A 20,780-nucleotide genomic window follows, 5' to 3' on the forward strand; every position below is an offset into this window, starting at 1 on the left:
AAATCTTAACCCAGGTCCCCAGAGCATTCGACTGGGCCTCCGGATTAACTAGTCATGTGACATTTCTATTGCCCTGCTTTAAAATGGTGCTCTTTCTGTCAGTGCAAGAAAACGAAGGAAGACACAAAGGTGGTAAAAGTTCCTCTGTGCCTCATTTGCACAGCTGCTGTGGTGTGGCGAGGTGTGAGGGCAATGTACTGCTGGCAGAAATCCAACAAAGTGGATGTCCATTCTCTGCTCCTGGTGCCTGGACATTGTAATGGGAAGAGCAGATAATTTAGTATCTCACGGCCACATTATAATTATAACGTACAGAAACAGGTCATGGAGCCCAACTAGTTTATGCTCCACTGGAGTTTCCTACCACCTGACTTCATCTGACCAATCTGTGAATCCTTCTGTCCCATTCACTCTCATGTATTTAAATAGCAAACCCTCAAAGACATCCATGTCATACCGAGAAGCAGTTTCCACGCTGTGCCTGGTGATTAATTTGCTGGCCAATTCCCAAATGATCATGTATTGAAATTAAAGACTGCTGCTCCTTAGCCGTTTTCATTCCTAAACCCAGTAGAGGTAGCAGGAGGACTTCTACAGGCTAGTAATTAGATGTAATTATATATTTCTGGTTCCTGTTGAGAATATTGTGAATTGAGACTGTTGCATTGGTTTCTGCATTATCCAGTACTATTTTACCTTGTTCATTGTTAGGGATGAACACACGGTCATGTCGTTCAGAACCAATTCAATAGCAAGCCATTGTAGGCACCATGGTGGGGCAATGTATAAAACGTTTCACTGTATTTTTTATGTAAAAGTTCATAGGACAATAAATTTTTAATCTATTTGTTCCAATCTGTGGAGCTTAACCCATAAACAACTTGGGAATTTTGGAAGCTTGGCTCTTGATGGGGATGAAGTTAAGCATTCAGCAGTCTGCTATAGTACAGTTTATATATACTTCTGTTATAACACAGCAAGCTATGGAATACCAAAAAACAAAATTAAAATTTATTCTTCAACTTGAGTTTGTTTGAAGTTACTATAAAGGTGGTAGCATGTTTTCCCATCCACAGCTTTTGCTTTTTCTGCTTTCTCAAAAAACATAACTTTGTTTGTAACTTCGACAGAGCTAAGTTTACTTGATTTACTTGGCTTCATCCATGTTGAAGTGGCATTGGTCCAAGGGGAATTACATGAGTTCAAGTGGTATTGAGAGACATTGTTAAAGTCCTGGTGAATAATGAGTCAGTATTGACTTTCTGGTGAATGTTGTTGAGGTCCCGAAAAATTGGATGACATTTGCTCTCTTTGATTTCTTGGACTTCTTGGAGGGTTGAGATATCAAGATAATTAGACAACAGCATGGATAACCAGGCACAAATTGAGGTTTCCAGAGATAAGTTGCATTGCAATATTCAGTTGGACATGATCATGATGAGTATGACTACCTCTGGTCCAGTCCGGATATGCAGCTATGGAATGCACAAGAGTCATCGTTAATGTCCAAAAACATTGACATTGATGGTCCACAGCTTGTTCTTGCCTGTTTCTGAACTCGGTTGTCTTTTCCTTTGTTCTGATTGTCACCCTCTTCACGTGGTCACGGAAGATTGATATGGAGTCCAGCTTCATTCTGAGAGAGACTAGAGGGGTATCATACTGTAGAGCTATACCCCAGAGCAGGTTGCCTATAGCATTTGAGTTATCATCGGTGACTGAAACTCCTGCTTGAGGTTCCATTTCTGAAAGTGTTCCTTCATTATTGGATTGGATGGCATTCGTTGACGTTGGTTAATGTATTATCAGGGCAAAGTCATGTATGCCAATTTGAGCAGCTTGGTTCTGGCATGTCACTTGTGTGACCATCAGACAGCAACAGCATATGTACTAAGCCTCTGTTATTGAGGAACTGGTCTGAGCTGATAGCACCCAAATGAATTTAAAGCCTCACTACCCAGCATTGTCCTTAATAGGCATAGAGTTTAGAGATAACAGCATGAATTGGAATTACAAGGTGTTGGAGTGTTGTTTTTCAGACTGGAGGTCATAGAGCTATAGAGTCGTAGAGATATACAGCATGGAAATAGACCCTTCGGTCCAATTTGTCCATGCTGACCAGATATTCCAACCTAATCTCGTCCCACCTGTCACCACACAGCCCATAACCCTCCAATCCTTTCCTATTCATATACCCATCCAGATATCTTTTAAATGTTGCAGTTGTACTAGCTCAATCGCTTCCTCTGGCAGCTCATTCCATACACGTACCACCCTCTGCATGAAAAGGTTCCCCTTAGGTCCCTTTTATGTTTTTCCCCTCTCACCCTCAACCTATGCCCTCTAGTTCTGGACACCCACACCCCAGGGAAAATCTTTGTCTACTTATCCCATCCGTGCCCTTCATGATTTAATAAACCTCCATGAGGTCACCCCTCAGCCTTCAACACTCCAGGGAAAACAGTCCCAGTCTGTTCAGCCTCCCCCTGTAGCTCAAATCCTCCAACCCTGGCAACATCCTTGTAAATCTTTTCTGACCCCTTTCAATTTTCACAACATCCTTCCGATAAGAAGGAGACCAGAATTGCACGTAATGTTCCAACAGTGGCCTAACCAATGTCCTGTACAGCTGCAACATGACCTCCCAACTCCTGTACTCAATGCTCTGACCAATAAAGGAAAGCATACCAAACTCCTCCTTCACTGTCCTATCTTCCTGCAAATCTACTTTCAAAGAGCTACGAAACTGCACTCCAAGGTCTCTTTGTTCAGCGGCTCTCCCTAGGAACTTACGATTAAGTGTATAAGTCTTGCTAAGATTTGCTTTCCCAAAATGCAGCACCTCGCATTTATCTAAATTAACTCCATCTGCCGCTCCTCAGCCCATTAGCCCATCTGATCAAGATCCCATTGTAATCCGAGGTATGCTTAGCTGTCCACTACACCTCCAATTTTGGTGTCATTTGCAAACTTACTCCTTTGTTCGCATCCAAATCATTTATATAAATGACGAAAAGCAGTGGACCCAGCACCAATCCTTGTGGCACTCCACTGGTCACAGGCCTCCAGTCTGAAAAACAATCCTCCACCACCCTCTGTCTTCTACCTTTGAGCCAGTTCTGGATCCATTTGGCTAGTTTTCCCTGTATTCCATGAGATCTAATCTCGCTAACCAGTCTCCCATGGGGAACCTTGTCGAACGCCTCACTGAAGTCTATATAGATCACATCCACCGTTCTGCCTTCATCAGTCCTCTTTGTTAATTTTTCAGAAAACTCAATCAAGTTAGCAAGACATGATTTCCCAAACACAAAGCCAAGCTGACTATTCCAAATCAGTCCTCCCCTTCCCATATACATGTACTTCCAACAACCTGCCCACCACCAACATCAGGCTCACCTGTCTATAGTTCCCTGGCTTGACCTTACCACCTTTCTTAAATAGTGGTACCATGATAGCCAACCTCCAGTCTTCTGGCACCTCACCTGTGACTATTGATGATACAAATATCTCAGCTATCGGCTCAGTGTTTAGTATGCTTGCCTTCATTGCTCAGACCATTGATGAAGGGCTTTTGCCTGAAACATCGATTTTCCTGCTCCTCGGTGCTGCTTGATCTACTGTGCTTTTCCAGCACCACTCTAATCTAGACTCTGATCTCCAGTATCTGCAGTCCTCATTTTCGTCTATAGGAGTACTGGGTCTAGTTCTGGTTTCCCTGTTTTGGGAAGAATGTCACTAAGCTGGAGAGGGTTGGGAAGAGATTTACCAGGAAATTGTGAGGAATAAAGAGTTTCACTTATAAGGGGAGGCTGAATGCAAGGACTACTTTCACTGGCATGTAGGAGGTGCGGGTCATAGATAGATTTATAAAATCATGAGGGACATAGATAGGTTGATTGACAGATGCCTTTTCCAGAGTGGGGAATTTCAACACTAGCAGGCATATTTTTAGGATGAGAAGAGAAAGATTTTAAAAAGTCTTGAGCTGCAATTCTTTTACACAGAGAGTGTTTTGTATGTGGAATGAGCTTCCAGAGGAACTGGTGGATGCAGGTACAGTTACATTGTTTAAAAGATATTTAGATAAGCACGTGTAAGAAAGATTTGAAGGGATATGGACCAGGGGCAGGAGAGTGGGATAAGTTTAGTTTGGGATTATGGTCGGCATGGACTCGTTGGACCGAAAGGCCTGTTTCCATGCTGTATGATTGTATAAGAGGTTACATAGAATTGTTGCTCATTATACAGCTAAATCCCCTCATAATGCTTATTAGGTTATTAAGTAATTTCATTTCAGAACTGGAATTAGTGCACTGGTGAAAGCACAGCAACAATACATTTGCTAACATATTATGGAGGTGGTCTGAATTTTCAGCTCTGTTAAATATTGTACAAATATCTTGTGGACTTGCTGCTAAACACCAGGGATGGTTGTCTTGCTTTCGTTACTTCCTCAACCTGACAATTTAATTTTGTTTTTCTTCGCTAGTATTTATGGTGAGAGTGAGTCAGTGCGTTAGATGTTTAAACTAATCATGATGTGTTGTTAAAATACAAGTTAATCTGAGGAAAAATGTGTTTAAAGTGTAAGTTTGCATGAAATCATAGCACCAGGTGTGGCCTCAGCAATCATTTGCGAAACTATAGCTTGACTTAAACTTGGATTGGGTCCTTGGATTTACGACCTTGCTACAGATTGTGAAGTTGAGCAATTCAGAGATTTTCCAACATTCTGTGAAATTTTGGACAGAATACATTTGTTTGTGAGAATTCATGTTCCAAATAGGGCAACCACTGGTCAGAAAAACAGATGGCCATTTTATTAAGTAGGAGAAAGTGAGGTCTGCAGATGCTGGAGATCAAAGTTGAAACTTTATTGCTGGAACTGCACAGCAGGTCAGGCAGCATCCAGGGGACAGGAGATTCGACGTTTCGGGCACAGGCCCTTCTTCAGGAATGAGCACTCCTGCTGAACACTCTCTGCTCATTCCTGAAGAAGGGCCTGTGCCCGAAACGTCGAATCTCCTGACCCTGGATGCTGCCTGACCTGCTGTGCTGTTCCAGCAATAAAGTTTCAACATTTTATTAAGTACACAACAATTAAATAATTAAATTTAATCTCAGCCTTCACAGCCTTTGGAAAATTTAAATCAGCCAATCTAAAACCAATGAGATAGCTTGAAGTAGTCACTACTGTAAATGTGGGAAGGATGTTCCTAATGACTGGGAGTCCAAACCGAGGGCCACAGTCTGAGGATACAGCATATGCCATTTAGGATTAAGATGAAGAAAATTCTTCACCCAGAGAGTCTATGGAATTCTCTGCCATAGAAAACGATGAAGGTCATTGAATATTTTCAAGACAGAGTTAGATTTATTTCTTGGGGTTAAAGCGATCAAAGGGTATGGGGAGAAAGTGAGAAGAGGGTACTGAGATGGATGATCAGCTATGACCATGTTGAATGGCGGAGCAGGTTGGAAGGGCCTACTCCTGCTCCTGTTGTCTCTGATTCTTTGTAATATTGGAAACACAGTAGCCAATTTGCACACAGTAAGGTTCCACAAGCAGAAATGTAAAAATAGCCTGATGATCTGCTTTAGTCATGTTCGCTAAAGGAGAAATATAGGCCAGGCACCAGGGACAGGTCATCTGTTCTTCCTCAAAATAGCACCATAAGATCTTTTATGTCCATCAGTCAGGGAATAGCAGCCAAGCAAAACTGCTCTGGGGATGGTAGCTGGTTCTTTGTCTTTTTTTTCAGGTAATGTTTTCTTTCAGTACCCTCACTTGAAGGCATGATTTGGAGATGCCAGTGTTGGACTGGGGTGTACAAAGTTAAAAATCACACAACACCAAGTTATAGTCCAACAGCTTTAATTGGAACCGCTAGCTTTCGGAGCACTGCTCCTTCATCAGGTGATAGCAAAAATTTACAGTGTGATGTAACTGAAATTATACATTGAAAAATACCTTGATTGTCTGTTGAGTCTTTCATTTGTAAATACCATGATAGTTTCACTTTTTTCATGTGTAAATCACAAAAACATTTTCTTAAAAAGTTGCATTCTCAGGTTAGCTGTAACAGTGGGTGTTAGCTCGACAATGTTGAACGTGTTAGCCCCCTGTGTTCTCTGTCTATGCCACGAGGCTTAGATTGATTCTAATCTAAAAAGTGAGATAACAGAGTTTTACATGAATTCATGCAGTTTTTGAGCAAAGTACAATATAACTCTGCAAGTACAAATTCACCCTACAAAATATATGTGTGCACGTGGGTCTTTGTCTGTCTGTCTGTGTCTGTCTGGGTTGGGGGTTGTGAATGTGAGAGTGTACATGTGAGAGAATGTATGTATGTGTGTGTGTAGTGAGTGTAGAGTGTCTTAAGTCTGTGAGGGGGTGCATGTGTGAGTGTGGGAGTGTGTGCGTGTCTGGGGGTGGGAGGTTGGAGTGTCTGTGAGAGAATGTATATGTGTGTGCATGAGTGTAGAGTGGTCTAAGCCTCTGAGAGGATGCCTCTGTGTGTGTGGGAGTGTGTGTGTCTGTAAGGGTGTGTGTCTGTAAGGGTGTATGTGTATATGTGTGTCCGTGTGTATGTGTATGTATAGGAGTGCCTGTGTGTGTGCGTGTGTATGTGTAGGAGTATCTGTGTGTGTGTGTGTGTATATAGTGCAATGGTGGTCACCTGTAATGTGACATGAACCCAAGATCCTGGTTGAGGCCCTCCCTATGGGTACCAAACTTAGCAATCAGCCTCTGCTCGGCCACTTTTCTCTGCTGCCTGTCCCGAAGTCCACCTTGGAGGATGGTCACTCGAAGGTCCGAGGTCGAATGTCCTGGACCACTGAAGTGTTCCCCAACTGGGAGGGAACCCTCCTGTCTGTTGATTGTTGTGCGGTGCCCATTCATCCGTTGTCGTAGCCTTTGCTTGGTTTCCCCAATGTACCATGCCTCCGGGCATCCTTGCCTGCAACGTATAAGATGGACAATTTTGGCTGAGTCACATGAGTACCTGCCATGTACACGGTGGGAGGTGTCCCCACGTAAAGTGGTGGTATCTATGTCCACACTCTGACACGTTTTGCAGCGCCTACCGTGACAGGGTTGTATGCACACACATATATACTCTCTCTCACAGACACTCACAACCCCCCACCCCAGACACGCACACACACACTCCCACACTCAGACAATCACCCCCTCACAGTCTTAAGACACTCTACACTCTCTACACACACATATACACTCTCTCTCACACTCACAACACCCAATCCAGACAGACACGCACACACAGACAGACAAAGACCCACATGCACATATATATTTTGAAGGGTGAATTTGTACTTGCAGAGTTACATTGTACTTTGCAAAACCTGCATGAATTCATTAAAAACTCTGTTATCTCACTTTTTAGATTAGAATCAATCTAAACATTATGGCATAGACAGAGAACACAGGGGGCTAACACCTTCAACATATTGTCTAGCTAACACCTATTGTTACAGCTAACCTGAGAATGCAACTTTTAAGAAAACATTTTTTGTGATTTACACATGAAAGAAGTGAAACTATCATGGTATTTGAACAGATGAGAGACTCAACAGACAATCAAGGTATTTTACAATGTATGATTTCAGTTACATCACACTGTAAATTTTTGCTATAAATTCTGTGCCTTAGAATTGTGTCCTCCACTGTCACCAGATGAAGGAGCGGTGCTCCAAAAGCTAGTGCTTCCAATTAAACCTGTTGGACTATAACCTGGTGCTGTGTGATTTTTAACCCACTTGAAGATGCTGTTTGCTGTGGGAACAGGACATTCTCTGATACCTTATCTAAGTGTTTGTAATTAATATCACCAGAATAGTGGAACACTGTGGATCCCAGCCAGATCAAGGGCCAAACAGGCACGTCTTGCAATGTTCAGAATGTCAGTCACGAGTAAGAATCTTGGTGTAGTTTCCCCTCTTCACTCAAGAGGGCTTAACCAATTACAACACTGTCCACTCTGTCCTCTGTTTGAAGAATGCTTTCTGTGATTACCAAAGTTAATGAGCATAATAATAATAAAGCATGAGACAGCCAGATAATGGCTTGGGCGAAAATGGGCCACAATTGGAGAATACTGCATGCTTCACAAATCCTAAAGAGATTGGGGGCAGAATCACTGCAAATCGTCTTCAGTAATAAGGTAGCAGCAAACTGCAGGAGCCAGTCACAGCTCCAGAAGCAGCTTTCTGGCTGTGGGATGAGTGGCAGGGGAATCTGATCCGGTGAGGGCCGATGTAGGTCCAGCATGGTGAGGAGGAGAGGCCAACGCAAGCAGAGGTGGTGCATTGCAGGCTGCCAGCTGCCTGCCTTGTTACCTTCTAACAGCGACAGGTTTAGCTCCAGTGTAACTGAGAAAACTGACCACGTCATTACCTGTGCGAGAAACACTTGGTATCTACGCACAGTTTAGACTCCAACAGAGAGGAAAGGCATGTAACCTCCTTGAAGGCCTTGATCAATGGCACTCCAAAAAATCTCCGCTGGGAGATGACTGGCAGGACTGGAAGGTCAACAGTAGGAGATTTTTGAACATGTTCAGCTCAGACCCGTTTAGTGGCTGAGTCTCCTTTTATGCTGAATTACTGATTGTAGGTAAATTAAGCCAACCCTTTCCTATAACTTTTTTTTTTAATTGTCTCAGAAATTCCATTGTATTGCCTATATCTTTGCTTACCTCCCAAGTTACATATTGTTGCTGACTTGAGAAGAGGGCTCTTGAATAGCTGTCTGTCAATGTCGACGTTGGGTTAAAAGTCACACCACACTGGGTTATAGTCCAATTGGTTTATCTGGCAGCACTCGCCTTTGGAGCGCTGCTCCTTCATCAGGTGATTGTGGTGTAACCATCCTCCACAACTAAATAAACCTGTTGGATGATAACCTGGTGTTGTGTGGTTTTTAACTTGGTACATCCCAGTCCAACACCAGCATCTCCAAAACCAATTGATGTAGGGTGGTTAAGAAGGCACTTAGCATGCTTGCCTCCAGTGTTCAGGCCATTGAGTGTAGGAGTTGTTACGTCATGTTGGGGTTGTACAGATGTTGGTGAGGCATCTTCTGGAGTAGGGTGTACAGTTCTGGTCGCCCTGCTAGAAGGACATTATTAAATTGAAGAGGGTTCAGAAAAGATTTACCAGGATGTTGCTGGGCTTGACGGGTCTGGGTTATAAGGATAGGCTGGGACATTTTTCATTGGAGCGTGGGAGGCTTATCAACTCATGAGGGACATAGATATGGTGAATGGCAAAGGTCTTTCCACAATATGGGGGAGTTCAAAACGAGGGGGCATATTTTTGAGGTGAGAGGAGAAAGATTTAAAAGGGAGCTGAGGGGCCACCTTTTCACACAGAGGGTGGCTTGTATGTGGAGTGATCAGCCAGAGGAAATTGTAGATGCAGGTGCAGTTTTTCCTGCTCCTCGGATGCTGCCTGACCTGCTTTTCGAACACCACACTCTCGACTTAAAAGACATTTGGAAAGGTTTAGAGGAATTTGGGCCAAACGCAGTGGGACCAGTTTACTTTGGGAAACTTGGTCGGCATGGATGAGTTGGACCAAAGGATCTGCTTCCATGCTGTATGACTATGAGTGTGGTGCTGGAAAAGCACAGCAGGTCAGGCAGCATTGGAGGAGCAGGAGAATCGACGTTTCGGGCTGGAGCCCTTCATCAGGAATGGGTCTACGAGCCAAAGTGGGTGGAGAGATAAATGGGAGGGGGTGGGGCTGGGGGCAAGGTAGCTGAGAGTGTGCTAGGTAGATGGAGGTGGGAGTGATGGTGATAGGTCAGAAAGGAGGGTGGAGTGAATTGGTGGGAAGGAAGATGGACAGATAGGACGGGTCGTGAGGGCGGTGCCAAGTTGGAAGGTTGGAACTGGGATAAGGTTGGCGGAGGGGAAATGAGGAAACTGGTGAAATCCACAATGATGTAGTGGGGTTGGAGGGTCACGAGGCAGAAGATGAGGCATTCTTCCTCCAGGCATTGGGTGGCATGGGAGTGGCGGTGGAGGATGCCCAGGACTTGCATGTCCTTAGCGGAGTGGGAGGGGGTACTGAAGTGTTTGGCCACAGGGCGATGGGGTTGGTTGGTGCTGGTGTCCCGGAGATGTTCTCTGAAGCGCTTTGCGAGTAAGCATCCTGTCTCCCCAATGTAGAGGAGACCGCATCGGGAGCAACGGATACAGTAAATGACATGTGTGGAAGTGCAGTTAAAACTCTGATGGAGGTGAGGGGGGAGGTGTGGGCGCATGGTTTGAAATTCCTGTGGTGGCAGGGGAAGGTGTTGGGAGGGGAGGATGGGTTGATGGGGAGCGTGGACCTGACGAGGGAGTCATGGAGGGAATGGTCTTTATGGAAAGCAGATAGGGGTGGGGAGGGAAATATATTTCTGGTAGTGGGGTACCTACAAACGAATCCCACCACCAGAGATATATTTCCCTCCCCAGCCCTATCCGCTTTCCATAAAGACCAGTCCCTCCATGACTCCCTCATCAGGTCCACCCTATTCCTGATGAAAGGCTTTTGCCTGAAACCTTGATTCCCCTGCTCCTTGGATGCTGCCTGACCTGCTGTGCTTTTCCAGCACCACACTGTCAGCTCTAATCTCCAGCATCTGCAGTCCTCACTTTCGCCTGTATGACTCTTTGAGTCTAAGTAAGGACCAGCCCGTGAATAACTGTTGCTTTTCACCCATCTCCTGACTTCTGCTACTCTCTGCTCACGCTATCACTGAAGCAATTGCCTGTTCAATAGCAACTGACAATCACATTAGATCAGCTCCTAACTGGGTCGATTCACCTATCATGTTAATCTAGGTGCTACCATCCTTTTCAATGTTCATTTGCGACTTTTAAATGGAGTAATTTTTTGTGCTGTCTTTCATTTGCATTCTTTGGCCTCAATTTTAATTCATCTGCTGCTGAATCCATCCCAAATCATAGGAATATGATTATTTAATAATCACATAATGATGGAACAATTAGAGCAAAGCAGGTGACCATTTGATCCATCATGCCCATACTGTTTCTCTTCGCGACCGACTGAACTCATCTTATTCTCCCACCTTTTCCCTATAGCCCTGCAACTTTTTTCTCTTCAAGTAATCTTCCAGTTACCTTGGAAGTGTGATTGAATCTGCATCCATCTAATCAGTGCATTCCAGATCCAAGTCACTATGTATGTAAAAATGATTTTCATTATATTCTTTGATTCTTTTGCTAATCACCTTACATTGGGGTCCTCTGGATTTTGATCCCTTCACCAATGGAAACGTTTTCTTTTTACCTTCTCTGTCTTGATACCTCAGGAGTCCTTGGGATGTGTTGATTTAGTGGTAATATCATTGGCCTATTAATCACTGATCTGGGGATGTGGGTTTGAATTTCACCATTCAATTGAAAACAAAAAAAAATCTGAAATAGAAAGGTAGTCCTACAGTGACAATGCATCCACAGCTGACAGTTGTAAAAACCCACCTGGTTCATTAATGCCCTTTAGGAAAGGAAATCTGCCATCCTTACCTGGTCTGGCCTATATATGACTCCAGGCACACAGCCATGTGGTTGAACCTCGACTGACCTCTGGACAATAAATGCTGGTTTAGTGAGTGATGCCCACATTCCATGGACAATTTAAAAAAAAAGATTTTGAATACCTCCAACAAATATCCTCTCAAACTTCTCCAAGTAAAAGAACTCTAAGTGCTCCAAACTATCCATACAATTGAACCCTGTCATCTCTGGAACCATTTTCTGCTCTGTCTCAAAGCCTTCACATCCTTTCTGTAGCATGTTGCTTGCAATTGCACACAATGCTCCATTTGAGGAAGAATAAATGTTTCAAAAAGGTCCACCAGAAATTCCTTGCGTACATCCGTGGAAACTGTGATAGGTGGCCATGATCATTTTTGAGCCTTTGATAGTGCATTGTGGTACCCTGGAGGCATCAGAACACAAATCTATAGACTGTCAGAGTGAGTGAGAGGACCTAAGACCACACCAGCCCCAAGACAATGCTGTTCAAAACTGTTTTCCTTTACCATTTCAGAATGACGTCTCCAAACTGAATAGTAATCAGTCCCTCTAACTTTGATGTTAACGTTTTGCTGCTGTTTGACTTTCACTGCCACCATGGTAGAATTTCTCCTGGCTGTCAGCAGACAAACATGCTGCTGGGCCGATCTGGGCAGATCCATTAAATGTGATGAAATCCGAAGAATATCTCATAAATCTTGGATGTGTACAATAGGGGCAGGTAAATGAAGTTCTGAATGCCAAGAATGCAATTTTTGGAGGATACTAAGAGGGGCAAGAGGCCAACCACTTTGGATTCTCAAAGATAGGCCTCAGTCATTATTTGAAGGAGAGGATCCAAAGGTTTTCCAAGCAGCTTTTTAAACTGGACTCTTTATTTTGTAATCCCACTTAATAAAGCAGTGAAGCAATTTTCCAGAATTCAAGAGCACACTGAGTGTTTAACTTGCCAGGAGAAGTTTATAGATTGTAAAGGAAACAAGGTTCAAGGCATTATATTGGCAACTTGCCTCTCCTCAAGACATTAACTCCCTCTGGAATATTGTTCACAAAATATTCTTCTGATCAACCCTCTGGTCCTAACTGCTAACTAATATTAATCATCTTTTGGTACTCACCACCCTCTGGTACATGGTAAACTGACATTGTTTACATCTCCGTCTCCAGGTGATGTCCCACCCCTCTTTAAATCCCCTATCAGCATTCCTCTCTTCAACCCCTACCATTTGGCAGTACGTCCTTACAAAATCTCATTTTGTCAGAAAAGAGTGTTAGTTTTAGCAAATATACTGATGATGCTTAGTTCTGCCTCATCACATCTCCCAACTCCTCAGTCTAAATGGTCAGGCTGCTTACCTGACATCCAGTATTTAAATGAGCAGAAATTTCCTCCAGTTAAAAAAAATGAAAAATTGACTGTTAATTGTTCCTGCTGCAAACTCCGTTTCCTAATTATGAGCTGTATCCCTCGCTCTGGCCATTGTCTTGAGACTGAGTCTTGAAATCAGACTGTGCCCAACCTTGGTGTCGTATGTGACCACCTACTTCAACACAGTTTGATTTTGGCCCTGTCTCAGCTCACTCTCTGTTGACAGCTTCATTCATGTCTCTGTTAATTATAGACTCAACCAATCTGAGGATCCTGGCTGATCTCAAATATTCCACCCTCTATAAACTCAAAGTCACCCGAAGTTCAGTTGACCATGTCATAACTCGCAGCAGGCTCCTTTCTGCAATCACCTTTGTGTTCCTGACCAACATCATCTTGATCTTGTAATTCCTATCTGACATGGCCTCACCCTTTCCAAAATCTGTAATCTCCACCAGCCCTTCCAACATATCTGAGCTGCTATAGTTTGGCTTTTTGAATGTCCTCATTTTAAATCAATCCACTGTTGGTGACCCTTCCATAAGTTGCCTGGACCTTAATCTCTGGAATATGTTCCCTAAACTTCTTTACCTCATTTTCCTCCTTTAAGAAAGTCCTTAATATCTATACCTTTGACCAAATGTTTGTTGATCTGCACATCTCTTTTTTAATTCATTTATGGTATGACGGCATCACTGGCCAGGCCAACATTTATCACCCAGAGGGCAGTTCAGCATCAACCACATTGCTGTGGGTCTGGAGTCACATGTACGCCAGACCAGGTAAGGATAGCAGTTTTCTTCCCTGAAGGATATTAGTGAGCCAGATGGGTTTCCTCCAACAATGAAGTTGTGATGATCATTAGACTCGTAATTCCAGATTTTTATTGAATTCAAATTCCACCATCTGTTGTGGTGGGAATTGGACTGGTCCCCAGAATATTATCAGGGTCTCTGGATTAACAGTCCAGCAATAATACCGCTAGACTGTTGACTCTCCTTTAGTGGCTCATTGACATGTTATGTTTCATAATGCTCCTATGAAGTGCTTCGGTCAGTTTATAATGTTAAAGATGTTACATAAATATAAGTCGTTGTGGTACTAGCCACATTGTGGTGCCAGCTCCATCTAATACCTTATTCAAATGTCTGTTCATCTGTGAGTGCAAACGTGACCTTCATGTCAAGGAAATCAGGGACAAGTTGGACTCACATCACGTCCACATACACTCAGCAGCTGACAGTGGGAAGTAGCTAGTAATGCCTGCTGTAGTTGATTTGCTCCTTATCTAGGACCAAAGGCATTGTGGTCACTGCTGAAAATGTGTTGCTGGAAAAGCACAGCAGGCCAGGCAGCATCGGGCATGAGCCCTTCTTCAGGAATGAGCATTGTGGTCACTGTCTATTTCCATTCCAATTGACATCAGCTATGTTAGCAGGATTGCGGTTTGAACCAGAAAGCATCTCTGTCTTACTTTAGGTCATGCATTTTTTTTTAGCAAGGCTTCTGTTTAGTGACTGTTCAGCTTTACAATAATAGTTTGAAATGCTCCTGTTAATACAAGCACAACATCTGTTAAAGTACGTTTAATATGTAATTTGGAAAGCTGTAAAAAACATTAAGTTGCAAAAGGATTAATTGAATGGATTCAAATCGGGTCTGTGAGCTGAACTCATAATCTACACATCAAGGCTTGGGTTTCTCAATCCATATTTAAATGCCAATAAACACAAAGCCAATTTACCAAGATTCCATAACCTTGGATTAGGACTTCCATGGACCTTGTTTAAAGGTGGACCAATTGGATCTGCCAGCTGATTGATCCTGTGATGGAATATTATTGTAGCTGTTAAAATTATTATTCATTTATTTGGAGCCAAGTGAGTCCTGCATGCCTGATGAATTTCTTTCAGCTTTTACTAATGTTAATTGCTAAAATAAAATACTACTTCTCCTGCTTGTGCTCAATTATTGGACAGTTATTGAAGAACTGTTTCAACGCATGCTTATAGTGATGGAAAAGGATAGACCAGATCTAAAAGTTGAAGTTCTAAATTGGAGAAAGGCCAATTTTGACGGTATTAGACAAGAACTTTCGAAAGCTGATTGGAGGCAGATGTTCACAGGTAAAGGGAAGGCTGGAAAATGGGAAGCTTTCAGAAATGAGATAACAAGAATCCAGAGAAAGTATATTCCTGTCAAGGTGAAAGGGAAGGCTGGTAGGTATAGGGAATGCTGGATGACTAAAGAAATTGAGGGTTTGGTTAAGAAAAAGAAGGAAGCATAAGTCAGGTATAGACAGGATAGATCGAATGAATCCCTAGAAGAGTATAAAGGTAGTAGGTGTTTACTTAAGAGGGAAATCAGGAGGGCAAAAAGGAGACCTGAGATAGCTTTGGCAAATAGAATTAAGGAGAATCCAAAGGGTTTTTACAAATATATTAAGGACAAAAGGGTAACTAGTGAGAGAATTGGGCCCCTCAAAGATCAGCAAGGCGGCCTTTGTGTGGAGCCACAGAAAATGGGGGAGATACTAAATGAATATTTTGCATCAGTATTTACTGTGGAAAAAAGATATGGAAGATATAGACTGTGGGGAAATAGATGGTGACATCTTGCAAAATGTCCAGATTACAGAGGAGGAAGTGCTGGATGTTTTGAAACGGTTAAGGGTGGATAAATCCCCAGGACCTGATCAGGTGTAGCCAAGAACTCTGTGGGAAGCTAGAGAAGTGATTGCTGTGCCTCTTGCTGAGATATTTGTATCATCGATTATCACAGGTGAGGTGCCGGAAGACTGGAGGTTGGCAAACGTGTTGCCACTGTTTAAGAAGGGCGGTAAAGACAAGCCAGGGAACTATAGACCGGTGAGCCTGACCTCAGTGGTGGGCAAGTTGTTGGAGGGAATCCTGAGGGACAGGATGTACATGTATGTGGAAAGGCAAGGACTGATTAGGGATAGTCAACATGGCTTTGTGCATGGGAAATCATGTCTGACAAACTTGATTGAATTTTTTGAAGAAGTAACAAAGAAGATTGATGAGAGCAGAGCAGTAGATGTGACCTATATGGATTTCAGTAAGGCGTTTGACAAGGTTCCCCAATGGGAGACTGATTAGCAAGGTTAGATCTCATGGAATACAGGGAGAAGTAGCCATTTGGATACAGAACTGGCTCAAAGGTAGAAGACAGAGGGTGGTGGTGGAGGGTTGTCTTTCAGACTGGAGGCCTGTGACCAGTGGAGTGCCACAAGGATTGGTGCTGGGTCCTGTTTGTCATTTACATAAATGATTTGGATGCAAGCGTAAGAAGTACAGTTAGTAAGTTTGCAGATGACACCAAAATTGGAGGTGTAGTGGACAGCGAAGAGAGTTATTTCAGATTACAAGAGGATCTGGACTAGATGGGCCAATGGGCTGAGAAGTGGCAGATGGTGTTTAATTCAGACAAATGTGAGGTGCTGTATTTTGGGAAAGCAAATCTTCGCAGGACTTTTACACTTAATGGTAAGGTCCCAGGGAGTGTTGCTGAACAAGGAGACCTTGGAGTGCAGTTCATAGCTCCTTGAAAGTGGAGTTGCAGGTAGATAGGATAGTGAAGGAGGCGTTTGGTATGCTTTCCTTGATTGGTCAGAGTATTGAGTACAGGAGTTCGGAGGTCATGTTGTGGCTGTACAGGACATTGGTTAGGCCACTATTGGAATGTTGCGTGCAATTCTGGTCTCCTTCCTATCGGAAAGATATTGTGAAACGTGAAAGGGTTCAGAAAAGATTTACAAGGATGTTGCCAGGGTTGAAGGATCTGAGCTACAGGGAGAGGCTGAACAGACTGGGACTGTTTTCCCTGGAGCGTTGGAGGCTGAGGGGTGACCTTATAGAGTTTACAAAATTATGAGAGGCATGGATAGGATAAATAGGCAAAGTCTTTTCCCTGGGGTCGAGGAGTCCAGAACTAGAGGGCATAGGTTTAGCGTGAGAAGGGAAAGATATAAAAGAGACCTAAGGGGCAACGTTTTCACACAGAGGGTGGTACGTGTATGGAATGAGCTGCCAGAGGAAGTGGTGGAGGCTGGTACAATTGCAACATTTACGAGGCATTTAGATGGGTATACGAATAGAAAGGGTTTGGAGCGATATGGGCCCGGGTGCTGGCAGGTGTACTAGATTGGGTTGGGATATCTGGTCGGCATGGACAGGTTGGACCAAAGGGTCTGTTTCCATGCTGTACATCTCTATGACTCTATGAAAGTGGATTTGAACTTCCTTCTGGAATGAATCTGTAGATGATTACTAGGGTCCATTTCTAATTTTCTTCATTCTATTCAAGTTGATATATGGAAAAGAAATGGTAAAAATAGAATGGAGACAGGAAAGGTAGGATTGGGTCTAAAGTAGGAGTGTGGAAGGAAATGAGACTTACAATGTCTAGACAAGTTAAACTGCCCTACAAGAATATTTAACAACAAAAAAAACTCATGTAGGCTACACAGTGAACATATTAAGGATGATATCCTAAATGTTGATTCCGCTTACTCCTGGAGTATTTAACATTAACAATACAGACTCAGCAGTAATAGTTACAAAAATGATCTCTATGGAATATTTACAATATGATTTGGAACATATGAAAAAAAGTCTCAATTTCCACCTGGAGCTTTTGACCTTCACTGTGTTTTCTGCTGACAGCAGATTGGTGCATTGGAGATAAATGGAATCTGATGTATGGAAGGGTTACTCCATGCTGGATGATCTTTCATTGTTCAGACATGCTTTTATGTGAAGTAGTTATTTTGCTATTAAAGCCAACTGCAAGATTAATTACTCAGTATTTAATTCTTTAGAGATGAATCAAATTGTTGATTGGTTCTGGTGCACACAGCATTGTGTCTTTCCCAGTGACACTCTGCATGATGTTCCCATCAATGTTTCCTTTCTGACACATGGACTCTTCCTCAGATATCTTTCATCTGAAAGGCGATCTCACTTTTCTTTCTGTAAACTGGTGTTGACAGTGCAGTGAAGGATTTCCTTCCCTACAGGGTAAAATATTAGCTGCTTGCTTAATTAATGATCATTTTGTGTATTATCATGGAATATCAGCTGACAAAGGGGATAATGGAAGGTTCTAGATTCTAATCATCCGTGATGTTAGGGTGACTGTCATGCTGGCCAGAACCTGGGACTGTTTGAAAATAATTGACATGATCCTGGAACAATTGACAAACATTTCATAGAAACATAGGAAATAGGAGTAAGAGATGTCCATTTTCTCCATTGAGCCTGCTTCACTATTTAACACGATTATGGCTGATCTTCCATCTCTTAAATATATAAATATAGTGACTTGCCCTCCCTAGTCTTTGGTGATAGAGAATTCCACAGGTTCACCACCCACAGAATGAAGATATTTCTCTGCATCTCAGTCCAGAGGGACCGACCGACTATCCTGAGAGCTGGATCTCCTTGTTCGGGATCCCCTGGCCAGAGGAAACATCAATCCAGCATTCAATCTGTGCAACAGGTCTTCAGAATGATTCAAAGGAAACCAAAATGGCCTTCACTTTTCCAAGTGTGATCTCACCAAGCCCCTGCATGGCTACAGTAAAACCTCCTTGCTTCTGTACCCAAAATGTCTTGCAATGAAGGTCATTAGCTCTCCTACTGCTTGCTGTAACTGGGTGCTTTCTTTCAATGTTTGGTGTACTGGACACCAGGTCCCTTTATAAATCAGCCTTTCCTTAACAATCACCATCTAAGTAAGAGTGGGCTTTTTTTTCCTCACAATGAAGACAATTTCAAATTTATCCATCTAGTTCTGCATTATTGGTTTAGACCTCTTACTCAAGCAAAAACAAAACTTTTCAGGCAAATGTTTAAATAAATGTCAAATTTAACTGTCAGCATTCCAACTATTCAGTACTCTAAACATTGAACTCCTCAATACTCCGTTCCTATACTGTGTGAGCAAACACCTGTTGAAGCCAAGTAAATGCCATGATGTCTCCAGAAAAGCAAACAGTTTGGAAGCATTTGGAAAATTGGAATGGCTTCAAGGTGCATTATCGTGCTGTTTTTCTGTAGGAATTTACTGTATTTATGCTTAGGATGAGGCTGACATTGGCAAGATGGCATTAATCATCATGGCCCTGAGGGCATTACGGGTCAACCAAATTGGTGTGGGGCTGGAGTCACATAAAGGCCAAATCAGCTGGAGGTGGCAAGTTCCTGTCTCTGAAGGACATCATGATGCAGCTGAGATTTTATGACAATCCGTCAGCTTTCTAGGTTATTTTTCTGGTGCTTGTCCATAAGTCCCGAGATTTATGTCCTTCATTTTATCTACTTGGCATAGTTGGATTTGTGCCCAATGAATTGGGCTGCTAATCTAATTACATAACTATGAGGTGACTGCATGCTGGGGAGTGCTGCAGGAGTCTGGATGAGTATTGTACTGCAGTCTTAACTTCACCATTGAGCATCTCTGAACTGTGTGATTGTACCTTGTTGAGGCATAAAACAGCATGGTGGACAGATTAAGTTTGGCTAATTGAGGATATTACTATTTATTTCTTGATTAAGATAAGAGATCAGGGCTTCTTTCCAGTGGGATGAAGACACATTTATTGCCTGTGGTGTTGTGGAGCTGTAGAGAAGAGGCATGGACCAACTTTAATCCCCCAGTCTGACTTGTAAACCTTAATCTAAGCAGCAGCGCAATCGCAAATTAAAAACAGCACCTTTGTACATGAGTAAGCAGGCAAAGTTCCCATACTTGATGGCTCTCTGGTAACTATGTTACGAAGAACATAAGAAATAGAAGTAGGAATTAGACATTGGCCTCTCAAGCCTGTTCCACCAGTCAGTACTATCACAGCTGGGCGGCACAGTGGTGGGCAGCATGGAGGCACAGTGGTTAGCACTGCTGCCTCACAGCGCCAGAGACCCAGGTTCAGTTCCCGCCTCAGGCGACTGACTGTGTGGAGTTTGCACGTTCTCCCCGTGTCTGCGTGGGTTTCCTCCGGGTGCTCCGGTTTCCTCCCACAGTCCAAAGATGTGCAGGTCAGGTGAATTAGCCATGCTAAATTGCCCGTAGTGTTAGGTAAGGGGCAAATGTATGGGTGGGTTGCGCTTCGGTCAGTGTGGACTTGTTGGGCCGAAGGGCCTGTTTCCACACTGTAAAGTAATCTAATCTAATCTAATCTAGCTGCTCTGATTGTGCCTCAACTCCACTTTCCTGTCTGCACCCATCCCTCCATAAAAATTGACTCATAGGATCTTACTTTGCTTGTGTTGTCCTTACACTGTCTTAGACCGTGCACAGGAATGAAGACAGTGCCCATGTAATCCTATCCAAGACATGAATGACGTTAAAGCAATCCACACGGAATGAAGAAAGGTGTAATGGGGGCATATTGAATTGAAAGCAGGATGATTGCTACTATCTTGACTTGCTGTTCAGTATTTTACTCTTCACAGTATATCCTTCCTTCTCTCACACAGGATATGAGAAAACATGTGATGATGACCCTGCTGGATGCAGAACAGTCATATGTGGAGTCCCTCCGAACACTCATACAGGTAGGTTTGTGTGTGTGTTTGTTTATGAGAAGCTGAATTGAGATGGATGGTATTTTGGACATTAAGTTTTATTGAGTGGATGATCAGTTTAGCTGCCAACCTCAGCTCCTTCAAGCAAGTGGAAGAGAACTTCCGGAAAAGAGAGTCAGGGAGAAAAACAACAGGTCTAATTTCACCTTGACACTCTCATGCATTCCCTCTGTTTAAAGATTAGTGACGAGGACATGCAAAAGACCGATTTTCCACAGAATAGCC

General features: G+C 43.1%; 1 protein-coding gene across 3 annotated transcripts in view; it reads left to right on the forward strand.

Annotated features, from left to right (window-relative positions):
* arhgef17 (Rho guanine nucleotide exchange factor (GEF) 17) overlaps nt 1-20,780 on the forward strand; it is a 448,495-nt gene that overhangs the window by 237,746 nt on the left and 189,969 nt on the right. For all 3 annotated transcript variants that reach the window (XM_043692177.2, XM_043692178.2, XM_043692179.2), the window contains exon 2: nt 20,448-20,525. In XM_043692177.2, coding sequence (XP_043548112.2) covers nt 20,448-20,525 — 78 coding nt within the window. The remainder of the gene's footprint in view (nt 1-20,447; nt 20,526-20,780) is intronic.

This window comes from Chiloscyllium plagiosum, unplaced genomic scaffold, assembly GCF_037043375.1.
Source record: "Chiloscyllium plagiosum isolate Xiang-an unplaced genomic scaffold, Cpla_swu_hap1 HiC_scaffold_6, whole genome shotgun sequence".
Lineage (NCBI taxonomy): Eukaryota > Metazoa > Chordata > Chondrichthyes > Orectolobiformes > Hemiscylliidae > Chiloscyllium > Chiloscyllium plagiosum.